Source organism: Eschrichtius robustus, chromosome 8 (genome assembly GCF_028021215.1).
Source record: "Eschrichtius robustus isolate mEscRob2 chromosome 8, mEscRob2.pri, whole genome shotgun sequence".
Classification (NCBI taxonomy): domain Eukaryota; kingdom Metazoa; phylum Chordata; class Mammalia; order Artiodactyla; family Eschrichtiidae; genus Eschrichtius; species Eschrichtius robustus.
The window spans coordinates 92,379,353-92,401,120 of record NC_090831.1 but is presented as its reverse complement, the minus strand read 5'-3'; the positions used below and the strand labels follow the sequence as shown (position 1 = coordinate 92,401,120).

The 21,768-nt window shown below is 38.5% G+C and overlaps 1 protein-coding gene across 4 annotated transcripts in view; it reads left to right on the top strand.

Moving 5' to 3' along the window:
* Positions 1–21,768, top strand: part of DOCK4 (dedicator of cytokinesis 4) — a 482,024-nt gene that overhangs the window by 367,288 nt on the left and 92,968 nt on the right. For all 4 annotated transcript variants that reach the window (XM_068549319.1, XM_068549318.1, XM_068549321.1 and 1 more), the window contains exons 24-26: positions 1,070–1,197; positions 3,514–3,648; positions 13,964–14,062. In XM_068549319.1, coding sequence (XP_068405420.1) covers positions 1,070–1,197; positions 3,514–3,648; positions 13,964–14,062 — 362 coding nt within the window. The remainder of the gene's footprint in view (positions 1–1,069; positions 1,198–3,513; positions 3,649–13,963; positions 14,063–21,768) is intronic.

The window sequence follows — 21,768 nt, the reverse complement described above, 5'->3', positions numbered from 1 at the left end:
CTCTCTGAAGGCCTGTTCTGCCAGTTTTTCCCAGACCACAGAACGCTTCATTCCTGATCTCCACCCTGAACTCCTTTCAGGGTGTGTTGAAGGTCAGTGACTGCAGTAGCTAGTGACTTCATCCTCGTAGAGGCAGATGGTGAGAAGCAATTTTTCGTCCACACAAGCGTGGGGCCTTTGTGGGCACAGGGATCTGTGTGACTGCACGGGTTGTACGGCCACAACACTGGACTTGGAAATGAGAAGGACTCTTGGAGATTAAATATATGATAGTGTAAATAAGAAAATTGAATAGAGGGGTTGGAAGGTAAAGTAAGGAAATTGCCCACAATTTTAGACTAAAGATGAAAAAATATTCAAGAAAAGTAGAAGGCAGCTGAAGAGATTCATGACGTGAATGTAGTCAGAGTTCCAGACAGAGGACGGAAGAAATAGTGGGAAGGAAATAATCCTAGAAATAATTCAAGGCAAGTTCCCAGCACTGAAGGACATGGGTTTATAGATTTAAAGAGTCAAGGCAAGTCATATAGTCATGAAATTTTGAATTACCAAGAATAACTTCCTGAAAGCTTTCAGAGAGAGAAAAACAAAAATACAACAACAAAAATCTGATGTTGGACAAAGGGTTGGAAATCAGGGTAACAGCAAACGCAAAGTGTTAATTTAGCCAGAAATTGTATACAACTCTTTTGAGAGGCTGGGGAGAAGAAAAGGGGGTGAAAAAACTAAATTCTCATCTACCATAGTAGGAAGTCAGTAGATGATCCATCTCGTTGAAAAATCTGGAAATAGCAAGAGAAGCATGCCATTTAGGTATTGGGAAGTAAAAAAACCAAAAAAACAAAAAAACACCTATTTCAATAAAAGAGTCAAAGGTCTCGCAAGTGCAGGAATCATGGGTTGGGGAAGAGACTACTGTTTTTCAATATCAACCTTGTAGAACTAGTACCTTTATAACTACATGTATTAATAATTCAGCAATTAAAATTAGATTAAAGAGTAGATAAGGATTTGCACGAGGTTTGCACGGGACTCTTCCATGCGAAACTAATGCTTCTTCTCCCCCCAGATTCCCGGTACATTCTCTTACCTGTCGTGTTACATCACCTCCACATGCACTTGCAAGAACAGAAGGACCTGATCATGTGTGCTCGGATCCTTAGCAACGTATTTTGTCTCATCAAGAAAAATAGCTCAGTAAGTAAATACAGGTTATAAGGTGTAGTTCCCATCAAATGGCTTCTGGAAATAAAATTTTAAAAGTCTTCAGATAAACCACACCAAAGAGTCATCCTTTGAGACTCTCACTTTTATTTCCAGCTGCGTTGGACTTTTTACTTTTCTTCTAAAGGAATTTTTTTTAACCTTGTGGGATCGCTGTAACCCCAAATAACCTGGGTTTCCTAAACTTGTATTTCAAGAAAGAACTGAATACCCAATGAGAAAAATTAGAAATCTCAAAGCCTCCCACATGTGTCTTTAATCTTGATGAATGCTCTGTGGCGAGAATAAATTATTGCTTGCAAAGACAGCCTGTTTGGGCCCATTATGTGAAAGATTGCATGATGATGGTCCAAGCTTGGCTGTGGGCCTTGGGCCCAGCCCCGTGGAGATAGAGAAAGCAAAGGAGAACCTCAGGAGGCTGGGGGTATCTTGCACCACAACCGTTACTCACCCGACAGTAATCACTCAATTGTTACGACAGTAATCACTCAATTGTTATGGCTTTAGGAAATTCCTGTCATGTTCCTGACTCTGGAGGCAATACGATTGCATTAGACAATGCAATGTCAATAGAGAAAAACCACATGCTTGCTTATAAATGGGGACAACTCGGAGTATGCATGTTCATGGCCCAGGGGTCTGACGTGAAGTCAACATATGAAGTATGCCCTATTCAGTCCTGTCAATCTGCATCTGTTCACTGAGCAGCCTCATCTGTAACAACCTTTGCAAAGCAGGGTTTGGCAGTGAGTGCTAAGATTCGTTTCTCTGTCTCCCTTTTACTGCTATGCTACAGTTTCCCCATTTTTGTTCCTCTGACTTACGATCACCTTCTGAAGAGCTCAGCAGTCAGCTGGCATGGGCTTCCAGTGGAAGTGGTGGAGATAGGGCCCCAGTGCTGTGGGAACAGAGTTGGCCCTTGAGAGAAAAAGGCCAGAAGCTCTGTGTCTAAAAGTGTAGTACGATAGCACAGGGAACTCTACTTAATACACTGTGGTGAACTAAATGGGAAGGAAATCTAAAAAAGAGGGGATATATGTATATGTATAACTGATTCATTTTGCTATACAGTAGAAACTAACACAACATTGTAAAGCAACTATACACCAATAAAAATTAATTGAAAAAAATAAATAAAAGTATGGTATGAGACACCTGCATGGGAAGGACCATTGCTTTTTATACACCCAGTTGAATAAAGCATAGCTATGCTGGGCCTAGTTAGAATGTTTTTGCTAACTCTAATTGCTGAGAGTTAAAAGTAAGTTCAAAAGTTCACTGGGGAAAACTGAAAACATCAGGTGATAGTAGAGGTGATTTTTTTTTTCTCCCATTTCAGTGTTAAAGTTGCAGTCAATTTTTGTACTTATCTGATAAGGAATTCAGAGCAGAAACTCTGCTCTGGGGGAAAATCCTTAGTAGTTTTCTTACACGTGTAAGAAAGTTTATCATAAAATCCTAGCCAAAAAGCTCTTTTAAACTCACACTTTCTAAAAGTTTTCTTTGCAAAGGCAATCTCCTTGGTACACAAAGTATTTGTAATCATAGTGCTTCGCCTGGTGCAGGTATAATAACTCAAATCTGCTACCTACAGTCAGTGCAGAGCAATTTGCGTTTCTCTCTCAAGTCCTGGGGGCTTAGATAGTACTAATTTTGCTTTGGGGAAGCAGTCCCACCATGACCAATGACATTAAGTCCAGTCTGTAACTAACAGTATTCACCCAGACTGAATGCTGTTTGCTAACCTTTACATGTAAGGATTTTTAAAAATCATTTTTATAGAAATAGTCATTTGCACTTAAAATAGAGTTTTGGAAAATGACCTGAGCAATTCCAGTGATGAGAAGAGTAAATGTAAGCACAAACTGAAATCAAAAAATTATAGACTCTTAAAACCAAGAGGGACGTTTAGTGAAGAATCAGGCCCAGAAAGGCAAACTGACTTGCACAGGGACACACACCATGTTAGTGACATAGCTGGTGTTCTGAATTAGTCTGGGGTGCTTTCCAGAACATCACCCCATCATTTTACTTGTATCTCAGGTACCCACTGCACAGTGGAGTTGTGTGCTCTTAGATAAGCTGTTAACATCTCCATGCTCTTTGTTCTCTATAAACGAAGGTCATTCACTTAGGTGAGTTAGGGGAGGTCCAGGTCTGTCAAGCTCTCGAGTTCTCTGACTCTTTGATTCTATATTTGGAAATGTGCTTTTTCCCCTTTTCCAGTAAAGAGAGATTAATATATACCTTAAGCCACCATTTCCTGAACACATTATTTTTTTTCTTAAGGAAAAGTCTGTGCTGGAGGAAATAGACGTGATAGTGGCCAGCCTGCTGGACATTCTGCTGAGGACCATATTGGAGATCACCAGTCGACCGCAGCCGTCCGGCTCCACCATGCGTCTCCAGTTCCAGGATGTCACGGTAAGGCCATAAAGCAAATGGCACACCAAACAGCATAGTTGTGCTTGTCAAAGCCTCAGTTGCTTTGAGGGTGGGTTGCTGTAAGAATCTGGGGAATCTGGCCTTGGGAGGTTGATCTCTGTTCATTTCAAACGTATATGAGTTTACCTTGATTTTACCAGGGGATGAGAGTAAGATGCATGTTTGTTAAAAGATCTTGGATTAAGATATTTTTAATTACAGAAAGGCCAGATTGGCCCAGCTTATTTTCACTTTGCCCAATTTAAATTAACCTGGTTCTAAATCCCCAGTCTTCTTGATAACTTTTCATTCTTTTTTTTCATCCATCGAATTGCTTGGGGAAGTGAGAATAGTGAAATAGAGCAATAGCAGCTGGGGTCCTGAGTTCTGATTCTGATTTTTTCGCTATGACTAGTAAGAATCTTAATTTGGGGTGGGGTGAGGGGGGCTCAGTTTCCTCAGCTATGAATTGAGAAAGTTTGACTTGGTAACCTCTAAGATGTCTTCAAGCTCCACGATTATGAATCTAATATAACATGATTTATAAGAAATATTGAGACATAATTTATGTGATAGTTTGTGTATATATTTATACGTGTGTGTGGAGAGCAAGAGAGAGATATACGTAGATGGATGGATTGGTACATAAATTGATTTCTATTTAAAACTCACGTTCAATTGACCAAACATTTTTATTTTTTTATTTTTTTTTTAATATTTCAGCTTTTTTTTTTTTTTTTTAAACTTTTGGGTTTATTTACTTATTTATTTATTTATTTATGGCTGTGTTGGGTCTTCGTTTCTGTGCGAGAGCTTTCTCTAGTTGCGGCAAGTGGGGGCCACTCTTCATCGCGGTGTGCGGGCCTCTCACTATCGTGGCCTCTCTTGTTGCGGAGCACAGGCTCCAGACGTGCAGGCTCAGTAGTCGTGGCTCACGAGCCCAGCCGCTCCGCGGCATGTGGGATCTTCCCAGACCAGGGCTCGAACCCGTGTCCCCTGCATTGGCAGGCAGATTCTCAACCACTGCGCCACCAGGGAAGCCCATCTTTTGTCTTTTTTCATTCAATTTTATATCTTGGTTTTGGGTATGATGAGTGATTTTCAGTTGACATCTGGACATTTTTGTATTATAAGACTCTGGATCTTATTTAAACCTGTTTCAGGTGGCTTTATGTCACACGACTTGTCAGGGGAAGGGGTTGGGTGCCAATTCATTATGGCCAGATGGGGGTAGAAGTCCAGGTTCCTCACATTGTCTTCACTGACACAGACCAGTTGTCATGAAAGTACCTGCTCCCTATCTTGCTCTCCACTCTGGAGAGAGATGTTGGGTGCCTCATCACAGCCTTGTGAAGATGGAAGTCTTGGCTCCCCATTTGGCTTTTGCAGGTGTGAGAAAGGCCAAAGTGTTTTGCGGAATTCAGCTGCAGTAGAGCAATGACTGCTAGAAGTTTTTTCTTCTTAAACTGCCCATTTCCTGATCCTTTGGCCCAAGAGAATAGACTTTTGGTTGGGGGGGATTTTCGTTGCAGTAGTTGGTGTTTCAAGACGGCCAGCTTCTTTGGCTCCAGGGGTGGGATATATATATAAAAGAAAACCCAGAGAACTCAGCACTATGTCCTTCCTTGGGTCCAGGGTCTCTAGCCAGTCTTTTCTTTCCACCTTCCAGAGTCATCTTCTGTTTGTTTTATATATAATGGAGGGGTTTTAGTTGTACTTGGCAGGAGGAATTGGGAAAAACATATATACTCCGTCTTCCCAAAAGCAGAAGAAAGGCTCCTTCATTTTGGTTTTCATGGTAACATTTCAACTGCTTCCTGGCAATACAGCTCGAACACAATTCTAAAATTATAATGGCAGAGCAAACAAAATCATAGGAAATGCTCCATGTGGTCAAAGACTGCCCGAGGTCAAAAGCTAGAACACTTTTTCAAACTGCTTTGTATCCATAGGCAGGGTTGAAACTGCCAAATTTCTCTGGGACATGCATGGCCTGTAGGGCTTCACAGTGTAATAATCAGTGCAAATTAAGAGACTTGAGAAGGCAATGCGTGAAGCTCGTGGATGGATTTGATCGTCTTGTGTGCTACAATTTTAGGAAAATCACATAAAGTGAAACCTTCCCCCACGTAGCTATGTTGTGCCCCTTGCCATGTGAAAAACCAAGCTCTCTCTAGGTATGTGGGATGAAGTTTGCGAGAAAACACGCACTTAAATTGTTTGGCACCTTAGATTTTATGCTTTAAGGCTCTTTTTTTTTTTGAGTCCTCAGGCAGACCTGGTTTGAATCCTACTCTTCCCTTTGATTAACTACTCATGCTCTTGGGCAAGTTACCTAGTATCTTTAGCTTCTGTTTCTTTGCCTTTAAAATAGAGAAAATAATTGTACTTATCTTAAAGTTAGTGTGAGGGTTTCATCAAATCTGTAAAAGTGTTTAAACAGTATCAGTACCTTTTAGCCATTAGTAATTGTGGTAACAACAGTGGTCCGTAATATTATTATTATTATTGCAGAAGTAATACCTGTGTTGTTGTTGTTATTGTTACCGAATTACCAAAATCAATTACATACTCACAAGTATAGAAAAGAAAGGTGGCTTTAATCAGAATGCCGGCAATCTGGGGAGATGGTGGACTCAGCATCCCTCAAAAACCACCTGCGAAGATTCTGCTCAGCCATGAAAGGTTTTAAAGGGAAACAGGGTAGTAATCTCAGTTCATCATTGAGATGGGGGTCAGAGTCATTGCCATCCCCAATGTGTGCAGGCTTGTCAACTCCCTTGTGATCTTCCTCTGGATGTTATCTTGTTCATACAGTTTGGTCACACGTTCTGTTCGGGAGATTACTGAAGGGAAAGCTAGGGAAGAGATCTGGTCATCTGTTAATTACTTATTCTTCATTTCTACTTCTTTGATGTACGGAAAGAACTGACAAGTTAGGCAAGGTATTGTGTGATTAAAAGATTTGAAATGTGTGCTTGGGCTGGAGATGAGTAGCGCATGGAGGTCCCTGGTTTAAAAGTTAGTTACATTATAGCTTTGCTAAAGTGACAAGAAAAGGGGCTTCCTGCTTTTATAGCAAACAGGGCAGTTTCCTGTAAAGAACGCTTACATTATAACGAATTCTATGGTGAGAAATATGTTCTGGTCGTTGACAAGGTCATTTCCTCTGGGCACTGAAGACCTGTCTAATTTCTTCATCATTTTCTCTTATTTAGAGAATAGGCTTTCTTTTTTTTTTTTTTAATTTAATTTAATTTATTTATTTATTTATGGCTGTGTTGGGTCTTCGTTTCTGTGTGAGGGCTTTCTCTAGTTGTGGCAAGCGGGAGCCACTCTTCATGGCGGCGCGCGGGCGTCTCACCACCATGGCCTCTCTTGTTGCGGACCACAGGCTCCAGACACGCAGGCTCAGTAACTGTGGCTCACGGGCCCAGCTGCTCTGCGGCATGTGGGATCTTCCGGGACCAGGGCTCGAACCCGTGTGCCCTGCATTGGCAGGCAGACTCTCAACCACTGCTCCACCAGGGAAGCCCGAGAACAGGCTTTCTGAATAGGGAGTCTTTACATGGCAGTCCTACACTGAGCACCCTTCAGTCTTTACAGAAAAAGTGCCCACAATAAGCAGACATAATGTAGGTAAAGGTCGGTCCCACAGTGTGTCGTGGTGAAGTGTCTCAGCTCTCTGTGAGTACCACAGCTGTCACCCTGCCTCCCAGTAACACCAACAGGACGACCGGCTTCCACTATTGTCATAATTCCAGATAATAGTAGCCTTATTTTTACTATCTAAAAGGATTGTACTTTTTGTTCTTCTACCAACTGGTCTTTTAGCTTTAAAATACTCTAGCTGGAAAAAAAAAAAAAGCACCATTGTAATCGGTTCCTTTCAAACATTGAATTGTATGTGGAAGCAGATTTTATAAAGAGGCGTATATGGCTGTTTGTTCACACCCTCAAACTAATTGGACTCCAGAGTTCCTTACAAGTGATAAATGCTTCTTTTCTTTGCGCATAATTCTGTTCAGCACCATTTATAGTGCAGGTGACTCTAGTTCAGCAGGAGCCACGTCTAAGACATACTCTGCATTTGTTGAAAGTTTTTGTGCACCATGGGCTGTGGTTGGGGGAAGGAGAAGAAGACAGGAGAATTCTGTGAGATGTTTCTGGGGAAAATTGTGGGTATGTATAATAGAAGGTTTCTTGAAGACTGTTGTAGCCGTCTAATAATCTTATTCACAGTTATTGGTGGAAATGCCCAGTATGCTCAATCTAGTTGTGAAATGGATGCAAGCCACTATAGCATAGAGTTCTTTCTGACAGTGATTTGTACATAAAAAAGTTCCAACACTAAAATGAAGTGAATCTTGGCCAACAGTGGTTTTTTATTTATTCTTTTTAACAAATTGTGAGTCTAGGGTTTTCATGTAGACACTTAAAAATCTCTTAAAAACAAAGTTACATTACGGGTAAAAAATATGTCATTAAAATATTGGACGTCTAGGCCTCTTAACAGGGTTAAATGTTCTTGAAGTTCCTAAATTGATGAAGTGAATAAATAAAATGACATTGTACAGTAAATATTGGGATTGATGACATGTCTTAAATATGCCAAGATTAGATATCAGGATGACAAGTTGTTTGCATTGGGCCTAAACCAGATGTGACAGATATAAATAGGTAATAATATGGATTCAAAGAGGTATTCTCCTAGGTATGGTGACTGTAAAGATTTAATGAAAGTCTATTCACTTTTGAATAATTTTTATTATTACTAAAATTATTAAAAATAATGTCATTTAAGATATTTCACTATTCACAGAATGTATGTTGAAATAAATATTCTAAGAATATTGATCTAGTAGCTGCATTGGAGACAGTGTAGTTAGGATGTAGAAAAACTAAGAGATGAAACATTGAATGCATTTCTACCAACTAGATTTACATTTTCAAGTCAAGACATAAGAGAGGCTAAAAGGTACAGACATTGGTTATCAACAGACAGATTCTTATATACCTATTTGTATTTGAAATATAACCCCCAAGCTCAGTTATATTTCCTCAATAAAATAAATCAGTCTGAGCAGCAGGAAGAAGAGCCAGAGATACCTAGGTTAACACCCCAGCTTCACCATTTTCTGACTGTGGAACATGGGATAAATATGTTATTAACTTTAACAGATCTCACTGTAACGTTAAGTTAATAGTGTCCACCCAACAAGGCTCTAGTGAGGGATAAACTTGATAATATAATCAAAATACAGCAACTTACATGTAGTGCCATTCCATAAATGATAATATTGTCATAATGTCTTATTTTTTAAAGTGTAGAGATATAATTGACATGCAAAAAGTTGCATGTGTTTAAAGTCTACAGTTTGATAAAATTTTGACATAATATATATACCTGTGAACCTTCATCACCATCCAGATAATGAACATGTCTATTACTCTCTCAAGTTTCTTTGTGCTTGTTTGTATTCCCTCTTTCTTGCCCCTCTTCATTACCTCATCCCCAGGCAACCACTGACCTACTTTCTGTTACCATAGATAAGTTTGCATTTTCTAGATTTTTATATGAATGGAATCATACAGTATGTGGTTATTGTTGTTGGTTTTTTGGAGGAATGGGGGAGGAGGAGGGCATTTTGACTTCTTCAATATAATTATTTGAGTTTCATCAATGTTACTCTGTTTATCAGTAGTTCATTTCTTTTTAACGCTGAATAGTATTTTATTATATGGATATGCTATAATTTGTTTATTCATTCACCTGTTCGTGGACGTTTGGATTGTTTCTGGTTTGGGCTTTCTGTTCTATTTATCTATTTTTCTGTTTTGACATCAGTAACACAGTATCCTGATTACCATAGCGTTGTAGTTTAGTCTCAAAGTCAGGTAGTCTAAGACCTTTAACTTTGTTCTTTTTCAAAGTTGTTTTCACTATTCCAGGTCCTTTGCACTTCCATATGAATTTTAAAATCGGCTTGTCACTTTCTGCCCCCCAAAATACCTGCTGTGATATGGAGTGGGATTGCATTGAATTTATATATCAATTTGGAGTGAGTTAACATCTTAACAATATTGAATCGCCCGGTCTATGAACATAGTATATCTCTCTATTTATTTAGGTCATCTTTAATTGCTCTCATCAAGGTTTTGTAGCTTTCAGCAGATCTTACATATATTCTGTCATATATATCACTAAGTAGTTCATATTTTAATGGTATTATAAATTATATTATTTTAAATTTCAATTTCTAATTGTTCATTTTCATTATGCAGAAAATTGATTTTTGTACACTGAACTTATTATATTCTTAAACATTGATTAACTCACTTAAGTAGTTCTAGTAGCTCATTGTAGATTCTGTCGCATTTTCTTTGTACACAAATGTGTTGTCTGTGAATAAAGACAGCTTTTTTAAAATTCCTCTCCAATCTGTATTTCTTTATTTCTTGTTCTTGCTTTATTGCACTTACTAGAACCTTCACTATAATGTTGAGTAGAAGTGGTGAACTGTTTAAGTTTTGGGATGTCTGAAAAGTCTTTATTTTGTCTATGTTTTTGAAAGAATTTTACTGGGTAACAAATTCTTGGTTGATAGTTGTTTTCTTTCAGTACTCTAAAGATATGGCTCCACTGTTTTCTAGCTTGTATTGTTTCCAGTGAGAAATCTCTCATCTTTATCTTTAGTTTGTATTGTTTCCGGTGAGAAATCTCTCATCCTTATCTTTCTTCCTCTGGATATAATGTGTCTTTTTTTTCCTCTGACTGGTGTTAAGATTTTCTCTTTATCACTGGCTATCAGCAATTTTACTATGTTGTGCTTTGGTGTAATTTTTTTCATGCTTCGTATGCTTAGGGTTTGTTGAAAGTCTTTGATACATAGGTTTATGCTTTTCAAAGAATCTGAAAATTTTTCCCCTTATTTCTTCAACTACTTTTTCTGACCCCTTCTCTTTGAGGTCTGCAATTACGTATATATTTTGCTACTTGAAGTTGTCCTAGAGTTCACTGTGCTTTTTTCTTCTCTTTTAGTTTTTTTTTTTTTTTTCTCTGTTTCATTTTGGAGGATATCTATTACTCTGTCTTCTTCTGTATTGTCTGTTGACTGAAAAAAAATACACAACCTAAAAGTTGAGAATTATGTTTTATTCAGCAGACTTACTGAGGAGTATAGCCCCAGATGGCAGCCTCTCAGATAGTTCTGAGGGACTGTCCCAAAGAGGTAAGGGAGGAACCAGGATGTATAGGAGTTTTTACTGAAAAAAAAAAAAAAAAAAATGTAGTCGAACATCAAAAGATTATTGCTAATCACAAAAAACAGACATCTCAAGTAAATGATTTTAGTGCTTTTCTATGTATGAGAAGATTCAAGAGTCTGGGCTTATTGAAATTATTCCTTTGATGTGCATCTTAACTATCTAGGACCAGTATCCTGTTTTCTCCATCCTGAATTCCCCTCAGGGTGCACCATCAGGGGTGGCTGTAGTAGATGATGACTCAACAGCCTTTGTATACTGAAACAGCAGGTGACATTCTTTGTCCACAGTCTAATCTGCCATTAGTCCCATTCAGTGAATTTTCATCTCATACATGACAGTCTTCATCTCTAGAAATTTAATTTGGTTCCTTTTGAAATCTTACATGCCTCTAATTAACATGTTCAGTCTTTCCTCAAGCTTCCTGAATATATAGAATACAGTAATAATAACTATTTTAATGTCCTTGACTGCTAATTCTATTATCTGTGTCATTTCTGGTCTGTTTCTATTGATTGATTATTTTCTCTTCTCATTTGTTTCATTTTTTCCTATTTCTGTGTAAGCCTAGTAATTTTTTATTGAACGCCAGACATTGTAAATTTTACCTTGTTGGGAGGTGAATTTTTTTTTAATTCCAAAAAATGTCTTTGACCTTTGCTGTGGAATGAGGTTGGCAGTTTCTTGGGGACTGTTAGATTGTTTCAGGCCTTGCTCTTGAACTTTTTTAGGTAGGATCAGAGCAGCATTTATTCTAGGAGTAATTTTTCCCCATTACTGAGGAAAAGAGTACTTTTAGTACTCTTAACTGATGCCCTGATGCCCTATTAATAGTGAGGATTTTTCAGTCTGGCTGGTGAGAATAAACACTATTCTCAGTCATATATGAGCACCAGTCATGTATGAACTCCCAGTCCTTTCAGGTAGTTTCTTACTAGCCTTGGGTTGTTTCTTCATACACATACACTAAAATATTCATGATTGTTCCCTTAAATTTTCTATTTCTTGTGTTAAGTATCAAGGGTTCCTTTGTGCATTAACGAAGTAATATGTTGAGCTTAGAGGGTATTTCTGCTAGCCCATACTGGTTAGTTCTTAAATATTTGCCCTAAAAAGTATGTAGGGATAATTACTTGTCATATCTGTGTGTGGCAGATGATTATCCACATGCAAGGAGCCAGCTTGCATCTCTGGTTACCCTGATATGGCCATTAAGTAGCATCCTCAGGCCTCCCATGGCCTTGGTGGGGATACGTTTGACTGTCCTGACTTAGCTGCCTCTCTTGGTAAATCCGACTACTCAGGGCTTTTAGTCTCAGATTTTACATGTGAGCCTATAATCTTTTTCCATGTAAACTCAAAGAAACCAATTCGCAATTAAACTGAATTTCTCTAAATCCACAGTCAGTTACCACTGATTACTTCTCCTGTTGTGCTTGTATTGTTTTAAATGTAACTAAAAGTAGATAAATTCTTTGCTGAGCAAAAAAGTTTGCATTGAAAACATATATTTTAAGTTAGAAATGCATCAGGAAATGCAAGTGATAGCAATTTTATAAGTCTTCAAATCTATGGATGCTATATATATATTTTCTTTTTCATTATTAATTTTTAAGATTTGGACTTTGTAGGAGTCAATCACATAGCACCCAAGCACGAAAGGATCACAGTTAACTTAAACTGTTCTTAGACTTGTGATTGCCAAGGGGGAGGGGAGATGGGGGAGGGGTGGGTTGGGAGTTTGGGGTTAGCAGTTGCAAACTAGTATATACAGGATGGATAAACAAGGTACTACTGTATAGCACAGGGAACTATATTCAGTATCCTATGATAAACCATAATGGAAAAGAATATGAAAAAGTGTGTATATATATATATATGTTCTGTATTACAGAATCATTTTACTGTACAGCAGAAATTAACACAACATTATAAATCAACTAGACTTTAATAAAATAAATTTTAAAAAAAATAAATAAACTGTTCTTAAAAGGAGATTGAAACCAACATTATGCAATGTATGGCTTTTTCGACACCCAACGAGTCAGCAGATGAGCACTCTGATGAGCTGGAGAAGGTCATGTGAATTATAAGTGGAGCATGAAGGTACAGGAAGAGCTTTGGAGTAGAAAACCCCAGGAATAACTACAGCTCTGCCAGTTTCTAGCTGTGTGACTTTGGGCAAGTCTTTTAGCCCACCAAACCTACATTTTACTTTCTTTAAATTAGCATTCCCTGTGCTGTACAGCAGAAATTAACACAATGTTGTAAATCAACTATACTTCAATAAAAAAAAAAGAAAAAAATTAGTATTATACCCCCTACCTTATAACACTGATATGAGGCTCAAACAATATAATGAATGAAGACATAGTAAATGCTTAATAAATGGTCAGGAGCCTCAGTACCTTATCTTCTTTAAGTGTGTGGAGTTACTTCCCTACTGAAAAGCTTCCACCCAAGTTAAAAAAAAAAATCCACTCAATTTTATTTTATTTTTTCATTATTTATTTATTTATTTATTTTTGGCTGCGTTGGGTCTTCGTTGCTGCGTGCGGGCTTTCTCTAGTTGTGGTGTGCAGGCTTCTCATTGCGGTGGCTTCTCTTGTTGCAGAGCGTGGGCTCTAGGTGCGCGGGCTCAGTAGTTGTGCCACGCGGGCTCAGTAGTTGTGGCTTGCAGGCTCTAGAGTGCAGGCTCAGTAGTTGTGGCACACGGGCTTAGTTGCTCCACGGCATGTGGGCTCTTCCTGGACCAGGGATTGCACCCATGTCCCCTGCATTGGCAGGCGGATTCTTAACCACTGTGCCTCCAGGGAAGTCCCCAGTCTAAATTTTAAAATAACATGTGTACCAAGTAAATGGTAATCATTACAGGGAGAAATTTGACTGTAATATTATGGTTAATTTAGATTAAGACAACATCATAGGGTAAATTTGGATCATAGTGGGTTTTCTTTTCAAGTGTTCTATTTGAGATCAGTTGAAGGTAAGTTACTGATGTTCTTTTATGTACTTACTAAAAAACATGCTTCCTTTTTTTTTCAATTAGGGGGAGTTTGTTGCTTGTCTCCTGTCCCTGTTACGGCAAATGACAGATAGGCATTATCAACAGCTTCTTGATAGTTTCAATACGAAAGAAGAACTAAGGGTAAGTGACATTTTTTAAAGTGTCTAATATATCTTTTTAGTTTCTCTTGTTCTCATTCATCATTGTTCAGATGGGTTTTTGACAATTGCTTTACCTGATTCCATTAAATTCTGTCTTTTATCAGATTTATCCACAGATTTGCTCTTCTGTCTTGATTCTTTAAAATTTCTGTACTCAAGCCAAGCAATTAATTATTATTTTGGACAAGCATATAGGATTTGAAATGCCTGCCATCAAAGTCCAGTAACCTAGAAACAGAATAACAGAACTAATGAGACAAAAGCAAATAGACTGAGTCTAGTTAAGTGGACTTAGAAATATTGCCTTAATAGCAGATAAGGGAGTATGTATTACTATATTAGCTGATTTCATCCCTCTAAAAACACAGTGAGAAGTTCTGGCTACAACATTCTGACTAGGGAGGCAGAGCTGTATTCGACATTCTCTGTGGCCTTTGGTCTAATCAATATGCTGTGCTACTCTGACAGTGACGTTAAATGGAAAATATTGATGCTGGGTTTGTAAAAATCCAATCTTTGCTAAGATTTAGGTGACTTTAACGCTTCCTTCATGGTGTTCACTAAAATCTTAGAAGCTGATTGTCCTCAGTCACAGGAATGATGTATCTTCTGTCCGTATTTACTTTTATTTCTCTTCCATCGCTTCAGTTTCTAGACAGCTTCATACATAAACCATCAAAATGGAAGGGTCACTTAACTGCTGGTGAAACCATACTCTTTCTCAGATGGGACTTGAACCCAGCCGAAACTCAGATTGGGACTCGAACCCACGGTCTGGGACTTGAACCCAAGTCACCCTCAGATTGGGACTTAAACGCACGATCTCTGACTTAGGAGGGGACTTGAGCCCACTGTCTTTTTTTTTTTTTTTTTTTTAACAACTTTATTGGAGTATAATTGCTTTACAATGTTGTGTTAGTTTCTGCTGTATAACAAAATGAATCAGCTATACATATACATATATCCCCATATCTCCTCCCTCTTGCGTCTCCCTCCCATCCTCCCTATCCCACCCCTCTAGGTGGTCACAAAGCACCGAGCTGATCTCCCTGTGCTATGCTGCTGCTTCCCACTAGCTATCTATTTTACATTTGAACCCACTGTCTTTTTTTTTTTTATATTTTTATTTATGTATTTATTTGGCTGTGCTGGGTCTTAGTTGCAGCATGTGAACTCTTAGTTGCAGCATGTGGGATCTAGTTCCCTGACCGGGGATCAAACCCGGGCCCCCTGCATTGGGAGCGCAGAGTCTTAGCCACTGGACCATCAGGGAAGTCCCGGACCCACTGTCTTTTAATTGAAACTACTCACCTGGTATCAGGACTTACTGAAGCTCAGGTTCTTTTGTCTCAGAAGAGAAAGAAGTCAGCATGAGGCAAAGCGATAGGCAAAGAGTGAGTTTATTAGCATACGATGCTTGTGAGAGATACAAGCAGGCCAGCAAGGGAGCACGGCCCCAAGAACAAGGAGGGCTACACTTTTATAATCAAAGAAAAAGTGGGGAGGGGAGAAGACGACCTTCTTCCTCATTTTTGGGTACATGTCAAGGCTTACATCATTAGTTCCTCCTTTGACCCTGTATGGTCTAACTGGGACTGTCATGGCGCTATTTAAATCATATGTGTATTAGCAAAAGGGTATTAACATATACTTAAATATGGTAGTTCATCTCAGATTTTGGTATAATGTCCCCTTTCACCTAGTTTCTTTCCCCTTTCACCTATATTCCTGTCTTGGCTACATGCAGAATGCTACTCTTCAAGGACCATTAATTCCCTGACTTCATGTAACATGATTCAGATCCCATATCTACAGTCTTGTGTTTTAACTATCAGGACTTGTGGCTTGAGTGTGCCTGGCCCTTGAATGCACCTGCTCTTCCTAAAAGGTAGTATAGATTGTTGCTAGGTTACTGGATTATTTTGTTGAGTGGTCATTAGCTTACAACAGTCTCCCAGACTTCCTTAAAATTCCCTTCCCTAGTGGGATTGCTAAACAAACTATTTAATTATCCTACTCTATCCCTATCACTGGGGGATGGAGAATTACAAGACAGTGATTATAGTCACAGTGTAACGTTTGCATGATTACAAGCCTTCATAGTGCCTTAGAGGAAGAGTTCTAGATTTTTTTCAATATAGATAACACATAGGGATCACTTATCTTTGACTTTTAACTGTTGTATCATCTCAGAAGAATCTCTCATTTACCTTGGATCAGTTGACAAGCTGAGTCATATGAAACAAAGAATAGGTTTGGGCAGATGTAATCTATCTGACAGTTGATAGCATATGCCCAAGCCTGAAAATATCATGTTTTTCATGCTTATATTTAATCTTGAGTTTAGAATTAAAAATGGATAAAGATCTTAGAACTTACCCACTTACATACAGAAACGCATATGGTTAAAAAGGAAAATAATTGTGCAGTTATTAATTTTCATCACAAGTTGAATATTTAACACAGCTGAGGAGCCATTAGGTTTTACTCAAGAAGTTTATGACTTCGTATTTCAAAATTTCACATAGGAAAAATTACATATTTTCACAGGGCCTGGGAATAAGAAAAAAATAGTAGAAAAGCATAAGCTGAAAAACATGATTTGTTTAATCTAGGTATTGAGTTTTATGCCTTAATATTCACGTTAACAATAATAAAGCAAATGAAAGTAATGAATAAAGTGTTTTATGTGGCTTTCCCTCATTTCAGTCAGCCACACACCTTTTCAAGGGACACATGTTTCACACTTCAAAATAGCCGGACCTAAAAACAATAAGAAACAAACCTGGGCCTTCAGGCCAGGGAAATTTTTTTAACAATATTAATTACTCTATCTGTCCTTCAGATTGAGTAGTTCTGACGTACCAAGTGCTACCAGCATTATTATGTAACCAGAAACAAAAAGGCCAGTTCCTGTAGGAGGAAGAGTCAAACTGGTAATGGGCAGTAACACAGGCAAATGAGAGTGGTGAACACGCAGAGTAAGCACACGGTGCTTTGGAGCACCTAGGAATTGCTGTCGGCCCCAACTCAAGGCTAGAGGAAAACTCCCCAAGGGAGGTCTCAGCTGAGAGCTGGGTGGGAGTGTGCTGTCCATCTTTGGCTGAGACATTCAGATCTTCAACTAAAACATCACCTGAATATCCTAACTGACATACCACAGCTGCCATTCCACCTTTATAACGGTTATTAGAATCGGGAATATTTTTGTTTATTTGTTTATGTGTATCCCCAACTCCTAGCTACTAGGTTATAAACTTCTTGATGTCTGAAACGACGGCTGGTTCACTGCTGTGTCCTCAGATCCCAGAACTTGCCTAGCATGCTGTAGGCATTCAGGCAACATTTGTAGATTGACAGACCGACTGTACAGTGTGAGGAAGAGAGATGTAAGACATAAGGCTCTGTGAATGTGCATAGACTTTATTTTGAGGATATTGGAAAACTATGGAGGGTTTTAAGAAGGGACAGACATGATCACATTTGTGTTAAGAAAGACCTATCTGGTTGCACTATTGAACTATCGAATGTTTGGTGAACTTGAGCATTTTCAGTGCATTGGTGGGGGTGGAAGCCAAGATGTCATGGACTGAGGAATTTTTTTAAAAAAAGAAAAAGATATAGGGGATGTAGACAGTGTTTCAAGAAGAGGAGTATAAGGTGTCTACTGAAGGAGAACTTGGGATGTCAGAGGAATATTTATCATGGAGGAGACTTAAACATATTTAAATAAAAATGATCAGAGCTGGTGGAGAGGGAGACATTGAAGATAAAAGAGGTCCTAACTCACAGGGGGAGGTCTCTAAGAAAGCAGCAGGAGGGACCTAATTAGCCTTGACTGGGAGGAAGGACTGACTGGGAGGAAGGACACCATCCCCAGTGTAAGAATGGAAGGGGGATAACTGGAGTGAAGGCAAACTGGAGGGCATTTATTTTACTAAAGGTTAATTAGTCAGCTGGTTTTAATCTGTATTTTAAAAGTTCAAATACCACCTTTTAACAAGTAAAGTTTTCCTGTTCTCAATTTTCTTCAAAGTCAAGTATCCATATTTATGCTACTGAAATCTATGTTACAAGATTTTCCGAAGATGATAGCACTGGTCTCTAGTCCCTTGTCTGAAGTCCTTCTACCAAATGTATTTCAGAAATCAGAATTTTTGAGATTTCAGAAAGATAATATGGCACATATACTGTATAGTATCATATAGCACCTCCAGTAGAATTGGGGGTAGCAACTACAGCTGACCCTTGAACCATGTGTAGTTGAAAATCCACATATAGCCTAGCGTCAGCCCTCTGTACACGTGGTTCCTCCCTATCCATGTTTCCTCCCCATCCATGGCTCTGCATCCATGGATTCAACCAACTGTGGATCGTGTAGTACTGTAGTATTTACTATTGAAAAAAATCTTTGTATAAGTGCACCTGCACAGTCCAAACCCATGTTGTTCAAGGGTCAACTGTATAATCAAACATCTCAGTATTTCTGCAGCTAAATAAAATATTCGCTCTAGGTGGGATAAATAAAGACTATGAGTAGTTTGGGTCAGGCTTTGCTGCCAAATGGATTATAAAACCAAAAATCTTAGAGGACTATGGGATTTGGGTATTGTGGTAAAGGAACTGACTACCTCAAACAGCAAACATTTATATAGAACTTAGTACATGTAAGGCACTGTTCTAAGAGGCTGATTAATATTAACTCATTTAATCCTGAAAAGAACCCCATGAGGGTAAGCACTATTATTATTTTATTGTGTCAGTTGCTTGACTCAGTAAACATTTGTTGAGCACCTTGGCTAGATGTTGGGAATATCAAGACTAATAAAACGATCTCTGTTAATGCCTTAATGTTATCGGGGCATCTAAATCACTAAGTTGTAAATGAGTGTGATGTATAAGCAACAACAGTGATAATGGCTAACAGTTACGTAGCACCTCCTCAGCCCCACTCCCTCAGCCATGAGGCGGATGCAGCGCTAAACTCTTTTCTTGCATCATCTCATTTCACTACTCCCTGCGATGAAGATTAATACTATCATCATTCCCAAGTAATCGGGAGGACTAGGGATTCTATTAACGTCTCAGTTCTTTGCTCAGGCAGCTAAACTCAGCTTTTGCCTAATCTTTAATAAACCTTCCTAAACGAAAATCTTTGCTATCAAATTGTATAACATTTCCTTCGTCAGCTCTTCAAAAGTAATGAGGTAGTTCTAGTCATGAAGTGAGGACGTCTAAAAAGGCTAAATTGGCAGAGGGAGAGTTTGGGATTTGGCAGGGGGGGATTTTTTTGTATCTACATTTAGGTTAGAAATTGAGTAAATAAGGGAATGACCAGTAAGGAAAGGTACAACTTAATAGAGTGATATTAATGAAAAATGATAACTGTTATTGGGATTAGACACTAAAAATCCCACATAACCCTATTGGTTTAAAGTAATAAAGCATATGTCCTCTTTTCCTCCACACACATGTATTCTGTTCCCCAGAGGTAGTTGCTGTTAACACAGAGGGGTGTATCCTCATAGACTATTTTCTATGCTATATCCACACACGCATTTTTTAACGGAATCATACTGTTCATACTGGTTGCACGTCTTTTCACACAATAATATACCATGGACATTCTATAGCCCAGTACATTATTCATTCTTCTGAATCTCATTATACGATAATCCATAATTTAATTATTTCCCTTTTAATGGGCATTCAGGATGTTTCTGATTTTTGCCATTAGAAAGGATCCTGTGGTGTACATCTTGATACATATATCTCTATGGATCTGTGCCCTTATTGCTGTAGAATGAATTTCTGGAAGTAGAACTGTTGGATCATGGGATATATACATTTTAATCTTAATTGATACTGACAAATTATATACTGAGATTTTCAAATTCATCTTTTTTTGGTTGTTCTTTATGCCTAGCATCACTGCTTTTTTTCTCTTCGTATCAATTCAAAGAGAGATTTGGCCTAGCATTTCCCCGTGGGTCTCTAAATCAAAATGAAGGTTGAAAGTCTGTAATTCTCAAGTATCTGCTAAGCCTAGTGCAGTTTTAACTTCATTCTTGCTTGGAGAACCTGGGTGTCTCCAGGGTTACTGCTGGAGTGGCTTCGAGCATCGTGAACAGTAGGCCATTTCTTCTCCTTGGTCCTCAAGTACTTGTGAGTCACAGCGTCACCTGAAGTGTGTAGGAGCGCGGACCTGAGCGCTGGTCCTCTGCATTGTTTCCTTCCTTCTCTAGAACATGCCATTAGTTTAGAAATGAACAAAAGCAAAAACTAAGCAGTGATTAGGGTTTTTTTTTTTCCTTCTTCTGTAGTCAGTAATGTTTTATTATACACCTACCTTCTACTGGGGCCATATCCCTGGCATTTTATGTATATAGAGAGCAGTAAAACTCCTGTTTTTTGTTGATTGTGACTTTTCATATAGAACTGTGGGGATCTTGCTCTAAGCCTGAGAGTATACATGTTCTGGGAGTTATGTACAGCATTATTATTACCTTTCATTGTCTCCCTTATACTGGCCCACTAGCTTTCAACAATGATATCTGATCAAGTCTCAAGCCAACTTTAAAACTCTGAGGACTTTACATTAACTGCAGGACAAAGTCCAGTCTTTTCGTCAAGTCTTCCTTATCTTCAGTCTACCTTCCATCCTCATCCTCCATCCCTTTCCAAATACCTTTCATTCCAGTCACTTAAGATTACTACGATTACTTGTATATTCCTAACAAACCATATAGATAATTTTTAATTCCTCTGGATCTTTTTTTTTTTTTTTTCATCTACCTGAAATGCCTATTCCACCACCACCTCACTTCCATTGCCTAATTTGTACCCCATTAATCCCTTTCCTGATTTCAGCTCCTGCTGTAAAATCCGGCCCAGGTATCACTTTTTTTAAATGAAGCCTTCATAGACTAAAGTCCCCCTCTGTGACAGCATGTGCAACAATGCATGTTATTATTTGTTGTTTCCTTGTATTCTTGATGACTATGGGCTCTCTGAGAGTAGGGGCTCTGTCTTTGTGTCCTAAGCACAGAGCCTGGAACATTAAATCTTTGTTGAATGAATCAACCCTCATAATAAATGTCTGCCTGCTTCAGAAGCCATCTTTTTCCATACAGTTATTTCAACTTATAGTCTTTATTTTATTACAGAAAAATAGTTCTATAGTTCTTGAGGATTGAGGACCATTTGAGAGTTATTTTTGCATGATGTACTTAAATAGTCAATTTTAAGGATATTAGTTTCAATGTGATAACGATTATTAACACTCTTTAATTGAATTCAGACCTTGCATCAAGGGTGTTACACATTTGAAATTTGTGGCAAAATTTTAAAATAAGATTGACTATAGTCTAAATCATAAGTAAAGGAAATGTGTATCTAGAAGGCTCTGTCCCATTCATTGCTCTTGACATAAGGAGACAGTGTCCCGGGCTGTCTACGTACCTCATGATGCTTTTTTTTCCCAAATCTCTTAACTCAAGTTTCATGATCTCAAAAGGCCTCCTTCTGTGCCTCCCCAGTTCTGTTTCATACACCTGATTTCTATCTGTGCTATTCTGATACTATAGTACGTGTAAACACAAAACAATGTGTTATATATTGTAGTCAGAAAGTCTTTGTAAAACCGGAATTTGATCCTCTTACATGTCTGCATAAAGCCCCTCAGTG